The 23846-nt window shown below is 43.6% G+C and overlaps 1 protein-coding gene across 14 annotated transcripts in view; it reads right to left on the bottom strand.

The window, feature by feature from the left end:
* LOC101160890 (receptor-type tyrosine-protein phosphatase mu) overlaps positions 1-23846 on the bottom strand; it is a 156686-nt gene that overhangs the window by 23141 nt on the left and 109699 nt on the right. For 3 of the 14 annotated variants that reach the window (XM_023949905.1, XM_023949897.1, XM_023949901.1), the window contains 7 exons: positions 20721-20753; positions 12012-12124; positions 8177-8251; positions 7719-7745; positions 5342-5353; positions 3620-3810; positions 1481-1489 (listed from right to left, as the gene is read on the bottom strand). In XM_023949905.1, the coding sequence (XP_023805673.1) occupies positions 1481-1489; positions 3620-3810; positions 5342-5353; positions 7719-7745; positions 8177-8251; positions 12012-12124; positions 20721-20753 (460 nt within the window). The remainder of the gene's footprint in view (positions 1-1480; positions 1490-3619; positions 3811-5341; positions 5354-7718; positions 7746-8176; positions 8252-12011; positions 12125-20720; positions 20754-23846) is intronic. The other 11 variants (XM_023949898.1, XM_023949910.1, XM_023949904.1 and 8 more) reach the window with 8 other exon arrangements.

The following is a 23846-nucleotide window of genomic DNA, read 5'->3' on the forward strand; positions in this document are numbered from 1 at the left end:
GATTATAACGTCATTGACTGGGCTTAAAGTCCAAACATTTTGACACTATCTGCCCAAAACAAAATTATAAATTATAATATTGGGGTAGGGAGAAGCCGAAGGGGTAGGGAAACAATTTGGATTTGGCCTTAATTTAATTTGATTTTTACATTTTAAGAAACACCTTAATGCCTGACATTTTCTGCCTCATTTCCTAGTCCAATTTCCAAATACATATATTTTAAGGGAAGTCAGTGAGCACTGGGGTTTTCTGAATGACACTTATTACAAACCGGACACAGTTTCTGTTCCAGACTGGATTTTAAATAAGAGAGAACTTTGAGTTAAGCAGGTTGTCTGTGTAAAATCTTTCTCAGAGGTTCTACATTAAACATTCTGAAAGAAAAAAAGAGATTCAGAGTTTAAAACCTGAGACCAGGGCTTTGTCTCAGTTCTGCAATAATGGTGGAGCGTCAAACCTTCTAACATGGATAAGATTTTGATTTTGAAGCAGAAGTAAAGGATGAAGCCAGAGAAGCAGAACTAACGGGTTCTGTTCTCTGAAGGCCTGGAGAATCCACACTCACAGAACCTTTGGCACATCGGTTGACACAACTGGAAATAACAGCATCATAATAGCAGACCTGCAGAACCAACATTGAGATGATGGAAAGATGGATTTGTTTCCAGCAGAAGCTCTGCACTCTGAGTGGACATGCATCTATACACAGGTTTAAAATGGTGCCATGTGTGAAAAACCTTACAGGAGTTCAGGCAAATGGACAAAAACATTTTAGATGAGAGGTGTGGGTCCTTTTTTGAAATCAGATGGAACATTAAGCATAGGAATCAGCTCCTTTCTAAGGAATGACCAGCTGGTCTTTCCTTAGAGACAGGGTGTGAGACAGAGACAGGTTTGACCAACTGGCTGAGGCCCCCCAGCAGATCCAGGACGCACTGGAAAGACTTTATGGTGACTGGTGGTTGTGGTGGTGGGGGGGGATTGTGGTAGGCACCTGGATAGATGGATGGACAGACGGACGAATGGGTTGGTTGAAAGGATCTCATAATTTTCCCTAAATTGATGTGAATTAAATTGTAATAACCACAGGTGATCAAATGCGTTTGTATGTTTACTTCTTTTAAAGAGCCACAACATAACCTCAATTAGGAGTCAAACGTTTAAATCCAAAGTAAGTGACACAAAATCCTAAAGGTTTCCACAGAACACATAGAGCTTGGTCAAATTGGTTTATGTTTACTTCATCCTTTCTTTCAACTGTGTTGAAAGTGGAGGATCTTTACCTGTTCTCAGTTTTCAGGGTTTACAGAAATGCTGACCGCTAAGACCCAAACACAAACAGGCACAGGCTGGAGATGGGTGACCACCTAACATTGAGCTAGAGTGCTAATAGGTGGCAGTGTTTGAAGCAACTAGTGCCTGATCTGGTTGAGAAAAAGACAGAAGGAGAGAAATCAGAAAGCCCAGCAGGCATCTTACCTCATTGAGCTGTCCAATCAGGTTAATTAGTAAAGGAGCAGCATGGAGGGATCAGGGAGACAAGAGTCATGAGAGGGAAATCAGCTGATCCTGTTGATTCTTTAAAACTTGATCAACTGTTATTAAAGAAAATCAACAGATCAAAGCACAGGCATCCAGGTCTTACTCTAAAATTCTGACACTTATTGCCAAATGTTTGGACAGGATTGAGTCAGGAATGGCTCTGATCAAACTCTATCTCACACAGAAACACAGAAAAGCATCAGTTTGGATTAAAGTGAGGCAGTGATTCTGACAAAACCGGAGATCTGAAGCTCCACCGCTCCCTCTGAAAATGCGGTCTTACAGAGACATGCCCGGAATACCACCAAGCATGTGGCGTCATTTTCAAGACTGACCCATCTGTTTGTTGATGCAATATTTATCTAACCTGAAGAGGTTTTTCAAATGTGATGAAGATGAATTCGGAGCAGAAGGCTGCATATCTGGATGATCAGAAGACTCCGGTTTTCATGGTCATGGTTTCCTCAGAGACTCAATGAAGGCTGGGGAAGCTGCTTCTGCTCGGCACTTACTCCACGCAGGTCCAAATCCTTCATCCAGATCATAATACGAGCAGTACTCATGATCGGTTCCCTCATCACACATTTGCAATTAACCTAGTCTGTTCTGTTTCTAGCAGCATCCTGACTCAGAAAAATACAAACATGTGCAAAGAATCTGCAGCCGTGGCGGGAACAAACTGTGATTACGCTCACGCACAATGGACTTACTTCCTGTGTCTGAATGTGTTCATTTAGTGGACAAAAGGACAGCCACTGGAAAAGTCCTCAACATTAACACCCTAGAAACCGAGTTTGAAAAACACGCGTGTGTGTTTGTGAGTGTGTGTTTGTGTGAATTCAGTATGTATAATGGATTAGCCCTGAGGGCAGCCTGCTAGCAGGCAACCAGGCCTGAATACACACACATTAAGACACACAAATAAATACACAAGCCATTTGCTAGTTTGGCCCATTAGCTGGAGGAAAAATCTATAATATATATGTTTGTGTGTGTGTGTGCGGGGGGGTTCAGGTAAGTAACATCCATTAGTGAGTTTCTTTTGATATAAGAAAACTGCAGAACACCCGCATAAGCACACACACACACACACGCTGCCTCCTTTTCCTTTCAGCCTCCATTTTCGTTGCTCTGCTTTTCAGACAGCCATTTTACTGAGGTGCTTCCCAGCGGTGCGGACTGTGTGGTTGTCCACTGAACACCAGCCATCTGGCTGGAAAAGACACTTCAAAGGCTTGTAGAAATCATGGGACCACGTCTGGATCCTGATTGGCTCTTTTGTTGCCACTCCTCTGTTGCTGTCTGGACAATATCCAAAGAGGAGAGGAGGAGCCTGGGAGGAGGCGGGAACAGGTCCACAGACTGGGAAAGGTTGGGACTGCGTTGTGTTCTGGCTGCTGTGGTTTGGTCCAGAAGGCTTCATCTTCATCAGTTTTCAATAGTCTTCGTGTCCTGCAGCTGTTCTGGACTGCATGTATCCGGTTGTTTCCGCAACTCTTCTTCTGCGTGTTTGAATGAAAATGATGCCCCCACCCCGGATGGCTACAGCATCTACTGCTTAGCAACCATTTTTCACATTTTCCCACACATTACACCAAGTTAAGTCTATGAACACAACTCAAGTTTCTTTGGCCAAGGCCAGAGGGGGGGTGAGAGGGGTGTGGCAGCTGCTCACTCAGAAAGGGGCGGGTCAAAAAGGCGGGGCTGAGTATTGCCTGCGTGCTTTGCTGCTCGGGGCTTTAATTCAACGTCTAATGTGACAAACGCAGCACAGAGACCTTCAGCTCTCAGGTCAAAAAAATGATAGCTTTCATTAATACACACGTTGCTGATTTTCCATGGTAAGACGTACACACAGACGTGTGTACGTCTGTGTGTTGTGTCAGTGGGTGTGTTGAGCTGGTTGACTGTGTGCAAAGCACTGACCACAGCGGTCTCATGAGATCTGTTTCCATTGGACCCAAACTGTCTGGGACTCTTTGTTGGCCTCAGCCTAAATACCTTTCCATTCCAAGCAGAGTGTGCGCTACACAAGCCTTTGGGTTTCTGAACTGAACAGGAGCTGCTGCTCCTCACCTCGTACTCCTCTTTGAAGCCATAGCCTTCGGCACATTTCATCTGCGTGATGTGCTGCAGCAAGTCGGCCACTCGGATGGCAGGATGCAGCTGTCCCGTCTGATAGGGCGGCGCCTCGCGCTCCGACTCGCGCTGCTTGTAGTGGGACTGGACCAGACTGCTGGTCTCACTGGTCATGGTGTGGCTGTCATCTGGAGAAAGAACAGAGTGGAGAGCACAGGTGGATCAGACCAGTGCTGGACACTTGTGCTGCAAAGACACACTGGACCAGAGCAGGCTGTGTCAGATAGAACCAGAACCACCAGCACTGAGGAAACAAATTCTGTGTCTCTGTGTTTCTGTGATTTCTGTTGATTCAGCTTCATTCTCGAAAGACTCTGAGCAGTTTTAGGAAGCGCAAAACTAAAGTGAAGGCAAACCAGGAGCGCGGAGAAAGATCTATGACTGTCTTCAGACCGAACCTGCTCTTCTAGCTGAGCTAGTGCGCTGCATCAGATTCACAGCTTTGCTACAAAGTAAAAAAAAGACCACAAATGCAGGACAATATTTCCATTACTCGTGTATGCAATAAGTGCAAACTGCTGCCACATGATGGAAATCCTAGAATGTATTACAGAAACTGCCATCTAGCGTTTGGATGTATAATGATGGTGATGCTAGCTTATACAGTGAAATGATTTAGTATATATCCTGTACCATGACCTGATATAGAACAGGAATAGTTTTCATTTTCTAATAACTCTCATGCCCTCAGGCAAAGTTTAGGTTCTCCTGTTCTCGTGTTTTCCTTTTTTTCTTAGCACTAAATCCACCAGAACATTTTCAGAGCTTCATAATAATGAGTCTAGCTTTCCAGGACGGATGTAACACAGCAGAACGTTTGATAATCAAACCACTAAAATGTCACGTTTCATGTAGTTCCATCTGTTGTTTTGTGATTGGACAAACAGAACAACCGTTATAAAAACAACATAGATGCTGTTACGCAGCTGACGAAACCACAGAGAGTCTTCAAGAGTGAGGAATTTTCAGTGAGTCCTGGTCCACATCTGTACCTGCCTCACTGTTTCCATGACAACACAAATGGAGGCACACGTACACGACGTGGCGTCAGATCAAATGTCTGGAAAGAGGATGATGATGGTTTCTTTTCACACGGCTGCCACCAGTAACAGTAGTCGGATGGACGGTACACCTAAGTGATTTATGTGGCTAGTGGCCAGTACAACAGGGTACTGGCCTTCCCAGTTCCAGTACTGCAAGAACAGTGCTCTAGAACCTATGAGGAGTGGTCCACAAGCGGGTCCAGTTTCTTAGAGCTGCTGTGTGAAAAGAGAAGATACCAGAGTCCTTACAGACCATATCTGTTTTTCTAGCTGTCCTGGACATACCTTCAACTACACTCGCTGACTCTGTTCCTATTGGCTAGGCTGAGGGGGGCCTGACCAGTCAGAACCAATATCCCTGACTACCAATCATGGAGAGGAGATGGGCGTAGAGATGAAGGTGTAACCATTTGGAAAAAAGGAAGCAATCAGAGAAAGACAGATGATTGGTTCTAGGTGAGATGGTGGGAGGAGCTGGAAGTGTGACTTCACAAATCTCACAAAGGGTAAAAATGAAGCTTTGCCACGCTAATGATTACAGCAGGTGGTGGGTGAGGCTCATGCGTGGTGATGACAGACCCCTGCCTCCCGTTTAACCCCAGATTTACCCACTTACCATTAATTGGCACTTTAGACAGAGAAAGATAGAAGAGAAGAAGAAACACGAGATAAGCAACAACTTCAGCTTCAGCTAGTCTGCAGCTCATAAACAGCTAACATGAATAAACAGTTCATCTATTGGAATTGATGACACATCTATCCTAACCTGGCTCACCTGGTTACCTGCAATCTAATTAGCATTAGAATCTAATGATTGTATTCAAAATGACTTTGCACTGTTCTTTTCTTTCACTTGAGGGTTCCAGCGGCCTGACCAGGCCTTTCCTTCAGAAACGGACTAAAGACTAACTAAGTGCAATCAAGAAGGAAAACAAAAATAAACATCAGAAAGCTTTAAGACTCAAATCTCTCCCAGTTTTGCTTTTCTGATCTGCTGAGTCAAAGGAATCCACACTTTGTTCACCTCAAAGAAGGTTTTTACTTTTTCTATGCATTCAGGCAAAGGCCTCAACCTGCAGCAAGAGCGTCTTTCAGGATATTATGAGCAGTTAGTTGAACAAATCAAACCAGGATGAATCAGTGTTGCAGCTCTATGCATGTTAACATGCTTAGTTTCATTCCAGCACACACGTGTGTATGGGATATGTGACATGGAGGTGGTCCCTTTGTGAATGCATCTTTTTTTTTGTCATATGATAGCATTGAGCTAGGCTTGAACAACTGACTGAATCCTTTTTCTAATCCTGTCTTGCAGAGAGATTATCGTCTTCACCACTCAGTGTTTGAGGATCCTGAGTTCACACGGGTTAAAGTATCACACGGACTGCAGGCCTTGAGGTAAACATGAAATGTCAGCTCCAGCTACAGCAAAAAAAACAAAAAAACTGCTATGCCAGCTAATGTTTGTTAAGTAAGGGTTAAAGGGGCTACGAAGTGTGCATTATCACTTTTTAACGCATGCCGTGGAAGCCTGAACGGTTGCTTCCGCGAACTGCGTTAGAAAGTGGTAATGCACACTTCAAAGGCCATTAACCCGCTTACACCATGGTCACTTACAAAATAAATAAATAGTAACCAGTTTTTAGTCCTTAATTCTTGTTTTTTTCCAATTTGGATGGCTTTTCTCACAAAAAGCGGACTATTTGTTACGTCGCGCCGCACCACCTCTGCAGTCAAGATTCTGCGATATATATGCTGATCTTTCCGATGGCTTGAATAAAGCATCAGTTCAGAAAGAAAGTTCTCCTCTTACTGCTTGTTTTTGTCCAGATGATGAAGCTAAAGGTTGTTTTAAACAAGCCAGCGCAGTGATACAGAAGATTTAAGCTAGCTGACCGGAACTTCTTTTTTCACTGTGCGGTTATCCTGTGGTATATCACTTTTTAATGCACACCCAGCAGCCAATCAGAATCGAGTATTCACCCGGACCATGGTATAACACAGGATTATAAAATCTCCACACAGATGAGAGCGTCACCTATCCCTAGGGACGACACCGACTGAGCACCTGGTCTCACAGGTGTAACTTAAGAAGAACTCTGGTTCTGTCGACGCTTTTAGCTCTAGACTTTTAGTTTAAACACCTTGGAGGTGGAAGTGAGGAACAGATGGGAATAGTAATTATTCAACAACACTAAATACTTTCAAATCTTTTCAAAGCATGACTCTCAAGAAAGAAAGTGTTGGTGTGTGATGACATCATAAGTGTGCAGCAGTGTTTAGCCGTTGACCCATTTTTCTGTTCATTGATGGGGGGTATTCTTTCCTCCGTGCAGATGTAACATTAAAGATGATGATGATGAGCGGAGTCTGTGCTGCAGTCGTCCCATGTTCACATCATTAAACTGTCATGTCAGCCTCAAGCCTCAAATGAACAGTAAGCCTGCAGCTGAAGGCCAGGACCCGCCTCCTAAGCTGTTACCAACCACATTTGTGCTTTTGTTTTTGCACCCCCACCCCATTCACATAAGTGTGTTGGTTCCATGCAGAGGTCGGAGGTCACAGACAGACATGACATCAACACAACACGCAGGAATGTTGTGAATGCAATGATGACGTGGAGCCCACCGCCAGTTTACCCAAACAGAACATGAAGATAAATGAAGAAAACAAAATAAAAAAAACAACGCTTATTATTTTAGTACCGTAACAAAAACTGTTGGACCTACATGAAAATCAGTTTAAAACTATGGAAGAAGACAAAAAACGTTTTTGTTTGTAAAGAATTTGATTTATAAGTGTAAAATGAAACTAAACAAATGAAAACTTAAATCCCAAAGCAGCCAAAAGAGAAGCAAGCAGGGATGGATGGAAGCCAAAGAAAAAAAAAACCTCCTCTTCTTTGCACTTTTCTCTGACTTCTCTGACTGCTTCCTGTCTGTCTGAGCTGGTCAGGTTCTGTGTTTGTGAGGAAAACAGGAAAACAGTCTCACCAAGAATGGCGGTCGGTACAAAAGGGTCTGTGGTCAGGAACATCAGCAGCAGACCAATGGACAGAGAAACAGAGGGACACAGACGCAACAAAGAAGAGAAGGAGCCACATTAGTGCATTTCATGTGACCCCCCCCCACACACTGGACTGGAAGCTTCAGTGATGACTGTCTGCTCTTTGCTGCCGCCAGTCTCCCTCTAGCTCACCAATCCTCGTTCAGAACCGCCTGGTCCGTTCAGAACCTCTCCTGAAAGGTTTTCCATGACAGCTGACACTTTACAAGGAGGAAGGAAAGCTGCTCCTGTTTCACTTTATACATGTCTGTGCCTGCAGATTTGGCTCAAACATCTCACCCCCCCCCCCCCCCCCCCTTCACAAATCCCAGTTTCTGTGCAGAACAGGTCAACGCTTTGCTGATTTATAATGAAAGACCTGTCAAAGGGAGTGGGTGCGAGTTACCTGGGTAGTAAGAGGTGGGGCCGGTGGTGCTGATGGTGTTGCTCTTCAGTGTGAAGGAGGACGGAGACGACACAGCTGCACACAAACACAAGCTTCAGAAATAACCTTCACTGGACCGGCGCACGTCCACCAAACGGTCAGGGAGGAGCATCAGAGATCACTGACGCTCACCTGTCAAGAACTGCTAGAAACTGCAGGAAATTAAGATACGGAGAAGAAAAGCTCTAGATGTGGGCTGCAGCTCAAACTCCTTTACACAAACCTTTTGATTTTAGGAAAAAAAAAGTGACACAAAAGCATGGCAAGTCCTTTGTTTCAGCTGCTTCATGAACTTCACATTCACTGCCCTCATTTGGCTTTCCAGAAGAATGCCTTATGTGCTTTTTTGACAGAGATTATTATTGGGGGACTGAAACGGTCTTATGAGCACATCAGGCTGTTGGGTGACCTTGGCGCTGAAGCTCCAGGTGCATAATCATAGGTTTGGTTCTAGTGTTTCCTGCCGTCAGCAGGGGGGGCCCCCCAACAGTCCCTGGACAAGAATCAGAACTCCACATTGCTTCTGGTTGTCCTGCTAGCTGTCGTACATGGCGGCTCTGCCTTCATTAGAGTTTGAATTGTTGGAGTGTGATTCATAAGCTACCAGAGTCCTTGAAGAAGGTGGCAGACTATCAAAGGACAGACACTCACACAAAGACAGCAGAAGATAAGTACCATCAGTACAGATTATGACCAAAAACAAACCCTTGTGAAACTCCTGCAGACAAACAAAGACCTCTTACCTAAATGCCTCTCTGGAAACGGGTTACGTGCCACAGTCTTTTAAATATGCAGTTGTTAAACCTCTTCTGAAAAAGCCCAGTTTGGATCCTAGCATCTTGGCCAACTATAGACCGATATCAAACCTGCCCTTTATTTCTAAAATCCTAGAAAGAGTTGTAGTTAAGCAGCTTTACTGCCACCTACAGGACAACAGCCACTTTGAAGACTTTCAGTCGGGGTTTAGACCTCATCACAGTACGGAAACTGCACTAGTTAGAGTCTCAAATGACTTGTTATTGGCCTCAGAAAAGGGACTACTTTCTATTCTGGTCCTGTTGGACCTCAGTGCAGCCTTTGACACTATCGACCACAGTATTTTACTCCATAGATTAGAGCAGGACATAGGGATCAGAGGATCTGCTCTCCAGTAGTTTAAATCCTATCTGTCTGATAGGTATCAGTTCGTTAATGTAAATGGCCATTCCTCTCAGTGCACTCGAGTCAACTATGGAGTCCCACAGGGCTCAGTCTTGGGACCGATCCTGTTTACGCTTTATATGCTACCCCTAGGAAACATAATCAGGAAACACAGCATTAATTTTGATTGTTATGCCGACGATACGCAGTTGTATTTATCCATGAAGCCTGACCAGAATGACCAGATAGAGAAACTGAACGCCTGCATCAGTGACATCAAGACCTGGATGACAATTAATTACCTCCTCTTGAACCCAGAAAAAACTGAGGTCATTATACTTGGTCCTAAAAACCTCAGAGATGCTCTGTCTGCTCAGATAGTCTCCCTGGATGGCATAAGTATAGCCCCCAATTCCACAGTTAGAAACCTTGGGGTTTTACTTGACCAGGATTTATCATTTAAGGCTCACATATCTCAGGCGTGTAGAACTGCCTTTTTTCACCTGCGGAATATTGCTAAGATCAGAAATCTACTTTCTAAGAGTGATGCTGAAAAACTCATCCATGCATTTGTTACGTCGAGGCTGGATTACTGTAACTCCTTGTTAGCAGCGTGTCCTAAGAGTTCCTTAAGAAGTCTCCAGCTTGTTCAGAATGCAGCAGCTAGATTGTTAGCTGGAACTAGCAGAAGAGATCACATCACTCCTGTGTTAGTTTCGCTCCATTGGCTCCCAGTTGATTCTAGAATTAAGTTCAAGATCCTCCTGTTAACCTATAAGGCCTTACATGGAATGGCCCCGTCCTATATTAAGGACCTCATAGTCCCTTACCAACCAATCAGAACACTTCGCTCGCAAAATGCAGGACTGCTTGTGGTTCCTAGAATTAGTAAAAGTACGGTTGGAGGTAGAGCGTTTAGCCACCAAGCCCCTGCCTTATGGAATAAACTCCCAGCTCATGGAAGAGAGGCCGACTCAGTTTCTACATTCAAAGCTAGACTGAAAACATTCCTCTTTGGACAGGCTTATTGTCAGACTAGTTAGTATTCAGAGATTATTTAACTTAATGTTAATTTGTTTAAATTAAACTTAATAATAACTATTTCTTTTAAAAGGCTGCTAGAAGTTGAAGCTGGGGTAACTATGGTGCACTGGGGTTCTGTCCTCTTTCCTTTTTTTACTTCTACCCTTCCTCTCCTCTATTCTTGATCATAATTTATCATTTAGTTCTCCATGCCTCTGTTTGGTGCAGTGCGATTCATGTATTGTCATTCTTTTCCTCTCCCCTCCTGGGGAGTGGGAGTGCTTCCAGACTCCAGTTGGCTCATTCGTGCTCCAGTTCCTGACCGTTTACCTCGCCTTTGCTCCTGCTCCTACACCTGGCTGTGGATCCTGTCTCAGGCTCGTCTCTGGCTCGTCTCTGCTCTGTACCTGACCGAGTACCTCGTCTCTGCTCCTGCTCCTACACCTGGCTGTGGTTCCTGTCTCCGGCTCGACTCGCGCCTTTGACTGTCCCCACAACCACGGCTGGATGAAGCTCGTCTGCTGGACTTTTATATATGTAGTTATAGATTTAGATAAGTTAATTCTTCTCTAAGAGTTCTGGTAAATCGCCTGTCCGTCCTGGGGGAGGATCCCTCCTTCATGTGGGCACCCCTGAGGTTTCTTCGTTTTTTCCGGAATCCGTTTTTTTTGGGAGTTTTTCCTTACCGCGAAGGGGGGGTCTAAGGGCAGGGATGCCAGTATAGCTTAGTCAGTTTGTTAGTTCATTTTAGTATTTTTCTATTGAACTCTTTGTATTCGTGATCCTTTTGATTTCATGTTTTACTTCGAAGCCCATCGAGACGACTGTTGTTGTGATTTTGGGCTATACAAATAAAATTGAATTGAATTGAATTGAATTACCTGATATATTCAGAGAGCAGTTCATCAAATTATTTAGGATTCAACATGTTTCACACAGTGTCCTGCAACAAATCTAGTGTATTGAAACATTTGGAAACCGCACTGATTTATGAAAATTAAACACAGACAATTCAAATCAGGCTCTGATCCTGTAAAGCAATGACATAAATAAGAACCATTTCTAATCTATAAAAGTTATTTCTGATTTGTAACAACTTATTTCAATGACTTCTAAGAAGGTCCTTTTAGCAAACCTAAATTAGAAAGGCCCCTGTTAGGAAACTTAAGCGCCAAAACAACTCCTGTGTTAAGATAATGGCTCAAAAAATATTACAATGGCTCTCTAAAATGTTTTGTTTTTTCTCTCAATCAACCAGAACAAAAACCCCACTGTTGTTCCAGCTCCTGTCAAATGATCCTTTTACTCACTTTTGTTAACACGGGGACAAACGGCAGCCAAAAGTTATGAAAACTAAAATACAACAACTTGAAACTGAAAGCTGAAAAACTGGTGTTGAAACTCAAATAAATAAAACTAAAAAACAGACTTTTTGAAAAGTGAATGTTGATTTTTCAAATATAACCTTGTTTTTTTATGTTTCTAATTTTCTTTTTCTATGTTTCGTGAATCAAATTTTCCCTTCCAAATCTTGTAGGGGCTGATCTGCAAATCTTCTGATTACATTCGATGGTTAAAACACGTGCATAGCTGACAGCAGGTGCAAACGTGTGCGCTGGAGTCATGTACTCACCGTGTCCGTTCAGTGCGTGTGAGTCCACCACAGTTGTGTGTTGGGAGCTGTGGACCATCAAGGTCATTTCCTGTCTGGAGTTCAGCGTTTCCTTCCTTTTTTTGGCCAGTTTCCTGTGGAGACAAAACCAGTCAGTGTGAAAAGACTTTTGGTCCAACATCTTATTTTCTAAAACCACCCACTTATTCATATTTACTTTAGAATGTAAAGAAAGGTTGGATGTAATAAGGCGTCTTGCTCCTATCTTTGAATGTTTGGATTTGTATTCTGTAAAGTGAAAAAATGATTCCTTTATTTGTATCTGTAGATATGTGGAGGGTATTCTTATTTTCTAATCTGATTTACTGAACTTTAATTCACATTAGAACACAAACATTGGATTTCTTTGTATTTTGCAATCGTTGACCAATATTAGATCTTTACTAAACTTGGACTCGCATTTTGTGATGTTTCAAATGAAGCTCTACGGTTTAAGAATTTTTTTAAGGCACATTAGCGCACCATAATTTTTGCTGGTAAGGCAATAGATTGAAGTTCCTTTAGTCTGTAGATTTGTTGTCATCAGATTGTAATGATTTGGTTCTTGTTGGTACACACATAATTAAATAAGTCAAAAGTATCGAACCCCTTTATGGGAAGTACCATCCAATGTTTCGTTCTGTCGCCCTGATTGGTATCACCGAAGCCCCACCCTTGAGCCAGGCCTGGGGTTGTGGCTCGCAAGCGAGCGCCTGGTGGCTGGGTTTCCTCTGGTTGGGTCTAGCCCGGAAGAACAATGTGGGACCACTCTCCCGTGGGCCCAACACCTGCAGTAGAGCTCAGAAGGGGGCGGTGTAATGGGTCTAGCTGGCAGTTGTAGGCGGGTGCCTCGGCGGCCCGAACCTTGGATATGAAACGTTACCTCGCTGGAAGGGATAAGCCTGAAATTGGGGAGGAGATTGAGTACCGGCTAGATCTAGTTGGGCTCACCTCCATCCAGAGTCTGGGGTATAAAACTCAGTCTTTCGAAAGGATTTAGACCCTCTACCATTTTGGAGTTGCCCATGGTGAGAGGCGGCGGGCCAGGGTGGGCTTACTCGTGAGCCCCCAGCTCATCCGTCAAGTGTTGGAGCTCACACCGCTAGACAAGAGGGTCATGTCCCTTCACCTTCAAGTGGGGGACAGGTCTCTGACTGTGGCCACAGCCTACAGGCCAAACAGCAGTTTGGAATACCCGGCCTTTTGGTGTCTCTTGAAGGGGTACTGGAAAGTGCCTCAACAGGGGATTTCATCGTCCTCCATGTGGGCAATGACACTGCCACCTGGAGGGGTGTGATGGGTAGGAATAGCCTCCCTGACTGAACCCGACTGGTGTTTTGTTGTTGGAATTTTGCGCTCATCATAGTTTGTCCTTAAACACCATGTTTGAGGACAGCGGTGTCCACAACACCAGGACACCATCGGGGGAGATCGATGATCGACTTTGCAGCCGTTTCAGGCGACCTTCGGCCTTGCGACTTGGACACCCGAGGAAAGAGGAGTAGAGCTGTCCATTGATCGCTACCTGGTAGTGAGTTGGATTCCCTGGCGGGTAAAGAGGCCGGACGTTCCTGGCAGACCTAAATGTACTGTGAGGGTCTTCCAGGAACATCTGGCAGAGCCCACCGTTGGGGAGGTCTTTAACTCCTACATCCAGGAGAACTTTAAACAGGTACAGAGGGAGGCTGGAGACATTGAGTCCCAGTGGACCATGTTTTCCACCTCCATTTGTCTCTGCCGCTTACTTTAACTCTCACATTTACACTTAATATACTTTTATTGTAAGTTGAATTTTATTCATGTTTTTTCAATTGTCATTTATTTCTGTGTTTTTGCCAAAGCTCTTGCCTTTCCAAGTTAAGCTGCCTTGCCTTCTCTAAAAAGGTTGCACTATAATCCATAGAGGATAAAATAATCTAACATCTGAAGGAGCAATGGGTGGATAAAAAAAACTGTAATTGGAGAATTAGGTCCAAATACTTTCACCTACAAACTTTGTCTTGCTTATTACTATTTAAGATGGAAAAGCTCTGACATCTGCAGTCCGTAACGTGAGCTATGTTTAAAAGCAGTGGTTTGTGTGGGCAGCTGGTATAACGTCTTTTTTAACAAATGTCTGCTGTTCGCTCCTCAAGTCCTTCAGTGTAGATTCTCTTCCAGTGTTTGAACGCTGCTTTCTCTTTACCATTTTTACCATTCTGTTTCAGCTCAACTCCACTTCTGAGGGACAAATGGAAAAGAGAGAGCTTTCAGCTCCGTCTGTCCACTTTCTCAAGAGGAATGGTGGGATTTATTTTCTCTCTTGGTTTCTCCTGATGTGTCGCATCAGGGGGGCAGAGCAAAAACCATCTAAAGAAACCTTTTATCATGAAAACTGCAAATCGTCTGGATCTCCCTGTTTACTCTCTTTCTATACTGAGTCAGAAGAAAAAATCTATTTGTCCGATTGCCCCCTTGCACGCACACACACACACACACACACACACACACACACACACACACACACACACACACACACAAACACAGTCACACACAAAAAGGCACATTTGACACAAGCGCAGACACACTTAAACACACAAAAATAGATGCACAAACCCACACACTGCTGATACACAAATGCAAACAACACAAAAAAGACAAATAAACAGACACATACAAAACACACACCACAAAGCCTAAACGGACAGAGGCGAGATGAACAAACGTTGACACAAATGCACACACGCACACTCAATGACACACAGACATGTACAACCACAGAAAAAGACTTACAAACAGACACACAGAAGAAAATGCAAATGCAGACACACAATAAAGTACACAAGTACGCAAAGGAACACACACACACAGACATACCAAGTGAGACACGTGTACACACATACACAAAAGCACAAACAACAGTATAAACCAGTGCTTCTCAAATAGTGGGGCACGCGATGCGATGCCAGGGTGGCGGTTTCGGGCACAGCTAATACGGGCAATTTCCCGGGGCGCAAATTTAACGTGGGGGCGGTGGTGACAGCGGCTCAGTGCTTGGGAAAAAATCTGTGCCACGATTGGTTTCCTATTATCTGTTATATGACAGAGTTTGTAACAGCCTAAAACTGTGATCTGCCGTGTCTGCAGCTGCTCCTGTCACACGCGTGTGTGAGAAGGAGAGGGGAGGGGTAGTGGGCTCAGGGTGCGAGGTGGAACGGAGCACGTGGAGAGCTAGATTGCGCAACACCATGATCATCGTGCCTTTAGATTACTTAGCTAATGCTAATAATTTCATTCTTAACTACTGTAGACATTTTGATGACGTGTCTTTATGTTCCATCAATGTCTTCCATTTGTCTGCCTGTGGTTTAGTTGGTGTCAGTATTTGACATTAGACAGCAGGTAATGCAGGAAAACAGCGGCTCTTTATGAGATCATAAATTAGGGATGTGCCGATGGACGATACCATCGTCCATCATGATGGGTGACTGACATCACGATGGGGAGACACCATCGTGATGCTACGCCCCCGCCACGCTGCGAGTCGACACCATAAGCCGCGGTTACATGTGCAAAATAACTTGATTGGATCAATGGTCGGATTTGAATCTAACCATGTAGATGGGCCCAGAAAAACATTTTCGGTTTATAAAAAAACGTTCACATGGGTCACACTTTCGGTCGGAATAAATCATTCGCACATGCGCAGTAGTATACCGGAAAAGAATCTTAGTTCCACCCAGCGGCTACATACATAGATACGTCAGCTCGGTAATATACGAGATTATCTCCTAAATGTGCTTTTATTAATGTTAGGGTTATTATGAAGCGCCTGTTCGCTCATCATTTTAATTTTAATCCGTGTGGTCAGTGCTTTTTCTGTTGAAGAACGGAGCCGGAAAGTATCCCGTGTTAACTTATTAGCAGTATGCCAACACGGGCTAACAACATTAGCTTGGGTGAACATAAATCCATGCGGGATAGGCTGCATCTTGGCTGCACATAAATATGTGGGAATAACATCAGCCTTTATTTTGTCGGGACACGACAAAACAACACAAAAATCCAGGTGATTGTTTGAATGGTTTCTAAGGACTGAGCGACATTTCTGCCACACCCCGCCCCAGCCGCTGTATGACCTGACGGTCCGACCGAGCTCCGCCCGGGACACACACTTTTACCGGGACACCTGGTTTGAGTTTGGTAGCTCGTTCACGTAGAGCTGCGGGACGGATCACAGTCCTTAGTCTCCCACTTGTAACAAAGCATCTTCCCCTCAAACTCAAAGTTATGAGTCCGTCTGCTCTGCTCAGACGTGGTCGCTCGCTCCACCGTCCACCTGACTGACTAATTAAGTGCAGGAGCGGATTACTTTTCTATTTTGTTTGTTTTTGTTTTGTTAAAGTCACTTCCCTCAGTTTATACTGGATCATCGCGGATGATTCATTAGTTGGGAAATAAAATAAATAAAAAAAGTAATAAAGTAAAATAACGAATAATAATTATATAATAACGAAAAATTACCCCCCCTCCCGACGATACCATCGTCCATCCCGATGGTTGACTGCAAACATCGTCAACTGCCAATTTAGGGGACATCGCCCAACCCTATCATAAATAATCAATCCATCATTTAGAAAAAGAATTAACACAATGTTTTTCATCTATTTCTTCAGACTAAAAACATGAAATATATTGGTGCTGTTAATTTTTCAAATCAATTTTTATATAATGTTATTTATTGATTGAATTATTTTTCTCAGCATCAAATGGTTCAGTTGGTCAAAATGTTTCAAGTTTAAATAAAGAATGACAGATTTTTTATTTCAGGCACTTTAAGCTTCTTTTCTGTTTTAGACTAGAACAGGGTTTCTGTGTGGAAAAATAAAGGTAATATTTGTTGAAAGTGGATTTATATTGTTTTTTTCTTTTGTTAATGTTAACATTTTAGGTATACTTACACAATTTTTATAGATACTAACCTATATATTGTCACCGTGCAAATGTGTGTGTGGGGGGTGGGACATTTTCTTTTTTTTCCAGGGGGGGCCTTGCAAAAAATAATTGAGAAGCACTGGTATAAACAGATGTACTAGATGCACAAACATACAAACAAAGACACTTGCAGAGACACAACTCAAGTGAAAATAGACTTAAAAACAGACACAAAGCTATGGCTATGCCACCTCGGACATGCTCATCTGATCTCGCAAGTGTAGCAGGGACGGTTCTGATCGGTCTGCAGATGGGAGACGGCCTGGAAAGGTGCCATAAGTTACTGGTTCCAAGTGCAGATAAATGCAAAGACTTGGGTTAGAAAGGTCATCTGGCGTAAAACTACAGTCAAACGATTTGTCCAGTTATATTATACAGTCGATGATAAAGACACACAAAACAGCTTGAATAGATGTCTATACAGACACAAAAAAACCACAAAAAAAGCAGGAATACATGTCTATACAGACACACAAAGAAGCACACACGCAAACAAATGAAAAACAGACACCTACAGACACGTAAACAGAAGTACCCTCACTGCTAAGCCTAACCTTGACCTGCAAACTGCAGAAATGAAGAAAAAACTGGAAAAAAAGAGGCACAGACACATTTATGGTTGAAGCGAGAACACTGAGGTTAAGAAAGAGGATGATAAAAGCGTCCGAAGTAAGGTGCTGCCCTCCTCCTCCTCACGTCTCCCTGCTCTTCGTTTGTTGTTCCGGCAGACAGTGTAAACCTGCAGCTATTCCACCTCCATGATTCAGAAGAGAACACAAGCATCTCCTACACAACCCCCACAGGTTCACACAAAGTAGAGATACAACCACTCAGACTTGAACGTAAGCTTAAGTTCTGGGAGGTAACTAAGAGTTACACTGCAAAATAAGTTAGTAAGGGTCACAGTAACTAGCTAGAGTAATAGAAGAGGGATTTCAACAGTTAGGCTGTTAGTTACAATGTGATGGTTTGTGACTTTTTCTTCAAACTTTTCATAGTAGCTAATTTGATACAATGCAAAATCAGACATTTATAGAGGCACACAGACACACAAACAGACCCACACATTAAAGCAAACACACAGAAAACACTCACAAACTCAAACAGAAGTGGAAAAGGATGCATAAAGGATAAAAGAACAGAAGCAAAAATATAAATGAAGTCACATACAAACAAATGGTTGAGACAATCTCTGCAGAGTGTTGTGTATCAGCGTTTCTGTCAGAGACTCCTGGTCCTGTCAGCAGTTCAGTTTACAATGAATGGAAGACCTGACGACCCAACAGCTCAGTCCCTAAATGGTTGATCCGATACGTCTTCTTTGCCGAAGTTGCGATATTTGAACTCTCGACAAGCTGCAACGTCCAAATCACACTGCAACGCCTAAAACACAGCTGCCAGACTAATGTGCCGCACCCACAGTTCAAATAGCGCCTCTGATTGCATCTGTCCAACACTGACTTAACCCGGAAACTAGACGCCTCTGACACAAATCGCCCTCAGTGTGACCGCAGCATAAATGTGAATGTATGATAGTGTGTGTGCATGTAACTGTCTGTGTGTGGGTGTGTGACAATGTACGTTTATGTGTGTGACATTGTGAGTGACTGTGAATGTATGTGTGACTGTGTGTTTGTGTGCACGTCTGACTGTTTACCTTTCTGTATTTGTGTGTATCTGCGTGTAGACTTTATGCATGACTGTGCATGTATGCAGCAGTATGCAAACCTGTGTGACAGTGTGTTTGTTTATGTATGTGTGTGTGATCATGTGTGACTGTGTTTGTTATTGTATTTGTTTATGTAAATGGCGTATACTTGTATAGCGCTTTTCTACCTACAAGGACAAAGCGCTTTTACAGTCACCGACCCATTCACCCAGTCACACACACATTCACACACTGGTAGACTATTTGAAAATGTGACTCTGTGTGTGCATGTTTATGTATGTACAGTGAGGCAAATAAGTATTTGAGCCCCCTGTGATCTAGTAAGTTCTCCTCCTTAGGAATCATGGAGGGTCTGACATTATCATCTTATGATCACTGTGAGAGACATCATCTAAAACTATCTGGAAATCCCATTGGATGGTTTTTTTAATTATTTATTGGTCTGCAAATAAGTATTTGAACCCGTCTATCAGCTAGAATTCTGACCCTCAGAGACCTGTTAGTCCACCTTTAAATAGTCCACCTCCACTCCACTTATTCTCCTAAATCAGAAGCACCTGTTTGAGGTGGTTAGCTGCATAAAGACACCTGTCCACCCCATACAACCAGTAAGACTCCAACTACTAACATGGTCTAGACCAAAGAGCTGTCCAAAGACACCAGAGACCAAACTGTAGACCTTCACAAGGCTGGAAAGGTCTACGGGGCAATCCACTAAGACGACATGGTTTGAAATCATGCATGACTCAGAAGGTTCTTCGGCTTAAACCATCACGTCCAGACCCGTCTGACGCCAATGACCATTTGGACGATCCAGAGGAATCATGGGAGAAAGTCATGTGGTCAGATGAGACCAAAATTGTCATGGTTTGAGTTTGTTGTGTCGTGTTTTTTCATTTTAGTTCTTGTTCTGTCTTGTTTGGTTCTGTTTCCTGTTTTATTTTGAAAGGTTTCCTGTCTTGTTACTTGTGCTTTACTTCCTTTGGTCCCCATCTGCCCTGATCGTGTTCACCTGTGTCTTGTCTGCCCTGTCTGTATTTAAGTCGTGTCTCTGCCTTCCTCCTGTGCTGGTCCATTAACTTCTGGTCGTGTGTTTAACGTCTTCATGTGTCTTCGTCCGTTCATGCCATGTTTAATGCCACGCCACAGTGAGTTTTTGTTTTGTCATCCTGCTCTGCAGCGCCTTTTGTTTGTTGTTTATTAAACCCCCTGGCCTTGGAACTGTTTGCCTCCCGCCTCTGCGTCTGGGTCCTACCGGCTCTCGAGCCACCCCACCTCACATGACAAAAATAGAACCTTTTGGTCTTAATTCCACTCGTCGTGTTTGGAGGAAGAAAATGATGAGTTCCATCCCAAGAACACCATCCCTACTGTGAAGCATGGGGGTGGTAGCATCACGCTATGGGGTGTTTTTCTGCACATGGGACGGGATGACTTCACTGTATAGAGGAGAGGATGACCAGGACCATATATTGTGAGTTTTTGGGGAACAACCTCCTTCCCTCAGGTAGAGCATTGAAGATAGGCGTGGCTGGGTCTTCCAATTGGACAATGACCCCAAGCACACAGCCAGGAGAACAAGGAGGACTAAATGTTAACATTGATGTTCTCAGCTGTTCAAATACTTATTTGTAGCAGTAGCAGACAAATACATTTTAAAATCCTCCAATGGGATTTCCAGATAGTTTTAGATGATGTATCTTACAGTGAACATGCTTCTAAGATGAAAATGTCAGATTCCTCCATGATTTCTAAGTGGGAGAACTTACTAAATCAAAGAATGAGAATCTAATATCTATTAGGGTGCTGTTAGCTGTAATGGATACCACAACACGTTACACGTCCCTGTTACTGTGTGGTGTGCACGTGTCAAAATATTTTCCAGTATTGTTTTGTTCCTTAAAGTGTGATGAAAGAAATTGGAAGACACCTGTCTGATTAAATGTTAGAGCACACAAAAGCTAGTTTCAGAGAGCCTCTGATTGGTTTAGCTCTGCTCACCAACAGTTTTGTTGTTGTCAGGGTTAAATGTCAAACAGGTTACTTACAGGTAGTAAGAGTAGGAATGATAATTTCTTCGTCTGAGTGATGGGGTGGAGCAGGGGTGGAATGAAGGGAAAGAAAAACAGAAAAAAGAAAAACGTTAATGTCTTGGAGAGAACCAAATTGATGAGTTCAAATCTTCAGGGGGGGGGGGGGGGTCTGTGGTGGTGGTGGTGGGTGAACATGTGAACGTTTGAGATGAAGAGAAGGAGACCCAAACACAAACATCTTCATCAAGGAAGCAGCTGCAGCTCCTATAAAGTTACCTTCCACTTCACCATTCGGCCGTGATGAAGAGGGGAAGAGAGTGGAAGGTTGTGGGTTCCAACAAACACTCTAATAATGGGACCCAAGTCCTCCCTGTCTGACCCTCAGCATTAGGGGTTGGGTTGGGGGGTGTCTGCAGCTCACCGCTTCCTCAGGGAACGGGTCAAATGCGAAGAACAGAATTCACAAACCTAGGTGACCTTTTTTTTAACTTTAAGATACCGAACCGCAAATATGAAGTCTGAAGTAGGACATGAAGTTTAGCGGGAAATTAACACCGTTGGAATTAGGGAGGGAAAAGTGAAGTGAAATATGTTGAGTCGTTTTATTTGACCCTCCACGGCCCGAACAACCCAAAAACCCCAAGACCCAATCAGAAGACCGTATCAGCCCTGAGTCAAACAACTACTGGAAATCTTCACAAGGTTTTCACAAACTGTTGCTGGTATTTTGGTCCATTCCACCTTGCAGATCTCCTCTAGAGCAGTGTTTTTTTAGGGCTGTTGCTGGGCAACACAGACTTTCAACTCCATACAAAGATTTTCTATGGGGATCTGGAGACTGGCTAGGCCAGTCCAGGACCTTGAAATGATTCTTATGAAGCCACTCCTTTGTTACCCGGACAACGTGGGTTTGGGATGGTTGTCATGCTGAAAGACCCAGCCCCGTTTACACTTCAATAATTATTTTCCTCCATAATTTACAAATAAAAACAATCAGAAAATATGATTTTCTGGATTTTTTTTTCTCATTTTGTCTCTCATATCTACCTATAATGAAAATTACAGGCCTCTCTCATTTTTTTTGTGGGAGAACTTGCACAATGGATGGCTGACAGAATACTTTTTTGCTCCACTGTACATATAAACACGAAATGATGTAAAAACACGGCAAAATGACAATCCATTTAATATTAAACCTCTGAAACGAGACATCAATTAACTTCAATAATTGCAGTAAGATAGTTGCAGTATCTTATTGCAATTATCTTACTGCAATCATTTTGCAAAAGATTTTGCTCTCCATAGAAATATATCCTGTTAAAATTGCACAAATTCATAATAGGAATATGCTGCAAAACTAACAAAAACCTGAAAATATGAATCAAATTTTTGCTTTTCAGCAATAAAATCAAATTTGTTTTCTTCACTCTGGTGTTGTTTTATCAGAACTGGACACCTCCCCCACCACTCTTACTGAGGACAGTATGACCCCTCCGGACCACCTCTCCCCCACCACTGTCTTTTTGGTGACAGAAGAGGAGGTGCTCAAGCTTTTCCGGAAGCAAAACCCACGGAAGGCTCCGGGCCCGGATGTCATCTCCCCTGCCACTCTGAAACACTGTGCAGATGAACTGACAGCGGTCTTCACAGACATTTTTAACACCTCCCTGGAGTCCTGCCACGTCCCGGCCTGCTTCAAACTGTCCACCATCGTCCCTGTCCCCAAGAAGCCCCGCATAACTGCCCTCAATGACTACAGCAGTGTTTTTCAAACTCATAGTCTGTTTTGATCTACAGCCCCCCCCCCCCCCCCCCCCGGCAATCTGACGTGCATTTTTGTGATAATTGTGGCAGAAAAAGCAGGAAGTTGCAGATGTTTTTCTAAAAGATGTAATAAAAGTTAAGTTACATACAAACTGTATGTTCGTTGTGTTTTCAAGACGTGTAAAAAGGACGACTCATTAAGCCAATGCATCATGGGAGATGTAGTGTGAAAACTGCGAGAAAACGGCAGAAAGACTCGCGTCTCTGAGCTTCATGGTTTTGTTCACTTGTTCCACGGTCTGACACCGGATTCTGTGGAAAGCTACACCGCTAAAGACGAGCTTTAGCTGGTGTTTTTGTTGGAACTGAGTGAGTTATGAGCTAAATTGGAACAAGGAAGTGGAGACTTTAACCACTTCTGATTGGTCAGACTGATGACATGTGATTAAGCCTTCAAGAATGATTGGTGGAGTCGTGGAGACAGTAAAAGCTGCGGGACTTTTCCTTACACAGTTATAGCTGCAGCTATTTCGCGTTACCGTCATTCTTATCAAAATGTCTTTAATAGAATCAAATAAACACAAAGAAAAAAGTATTTTATGATCGTTTATATTCCTAACTACTCAGTGTTTTATCAGGACCTGTTTGGATGAACAAAGAGCTGATTTCCTGGAGATGGGAAATGCTTTTAGATCAGTTAATGAGGGCAATTTTCCACGGCACACTTGACCATCTCCCACGGCACACTAGTGTGCCGCGGCACACTGGTTGAAAAACACTGGACTACAGGCCTGTGGCACTCACGTCTGTAGTCATGAAGTCATTCGAGCGTCTGGTCCTCCCCCACCTCAAGTCCTTTACCTCCCCCCTCTTGGACACTCTGCAGTTCGCCTACAGAGCCAAAAGGTCTGTAGACCACACTATCAACCTGGCCCTCCACTTCATCCTGCAGCATCTGGACTCCCCAGTACCTCTGCTAGGATTCTGTTAGTGGACTTCAGCTCGGCATCAACATCCTCCCCTCTCTGCTCCAGGAAAAGCTTCTCCAGCTAAACGTGTCTGACTCCACCTGCAGGTGGATTTCTGACTTCCTAATGGACCGGAGGCAGTGTGTGTGGCTGGGGAAGAATGTCTCCACCACCCAATTTATCAACACAGGATTTCCACAGGGCTGTGTACTTTCTCCCCTGCTCTTCTCTCTGTACACCAACTGCTGCACCTGCAGCCATGACTCTGTCAAATTGATCAAGTTTGCAGATGACACCACCCTCATCTGGCTCATCTCTAACGATGATGAGTCTGCCTGCAGGAGGGAGGTGGACCGGCTGGTGTTGTGGTGCAGCATCAGCAACCTGGAGCTGAACATCCAGAGGAAAG

The sequence above is a fragment of the Oryzias latipes genome, chromosome 20, assembly GCF_002234675.1.
Source record: "Oryzias latipes chromosome 20, ASM223467v1".
In the NCBI taxonomy this organism is placed as follows: Eukaryota; Metazoa; Chordata; class Actinopteri; order Beloniformes; family Adrianichthyidae; genus Oryzias; species Oryzias latipes.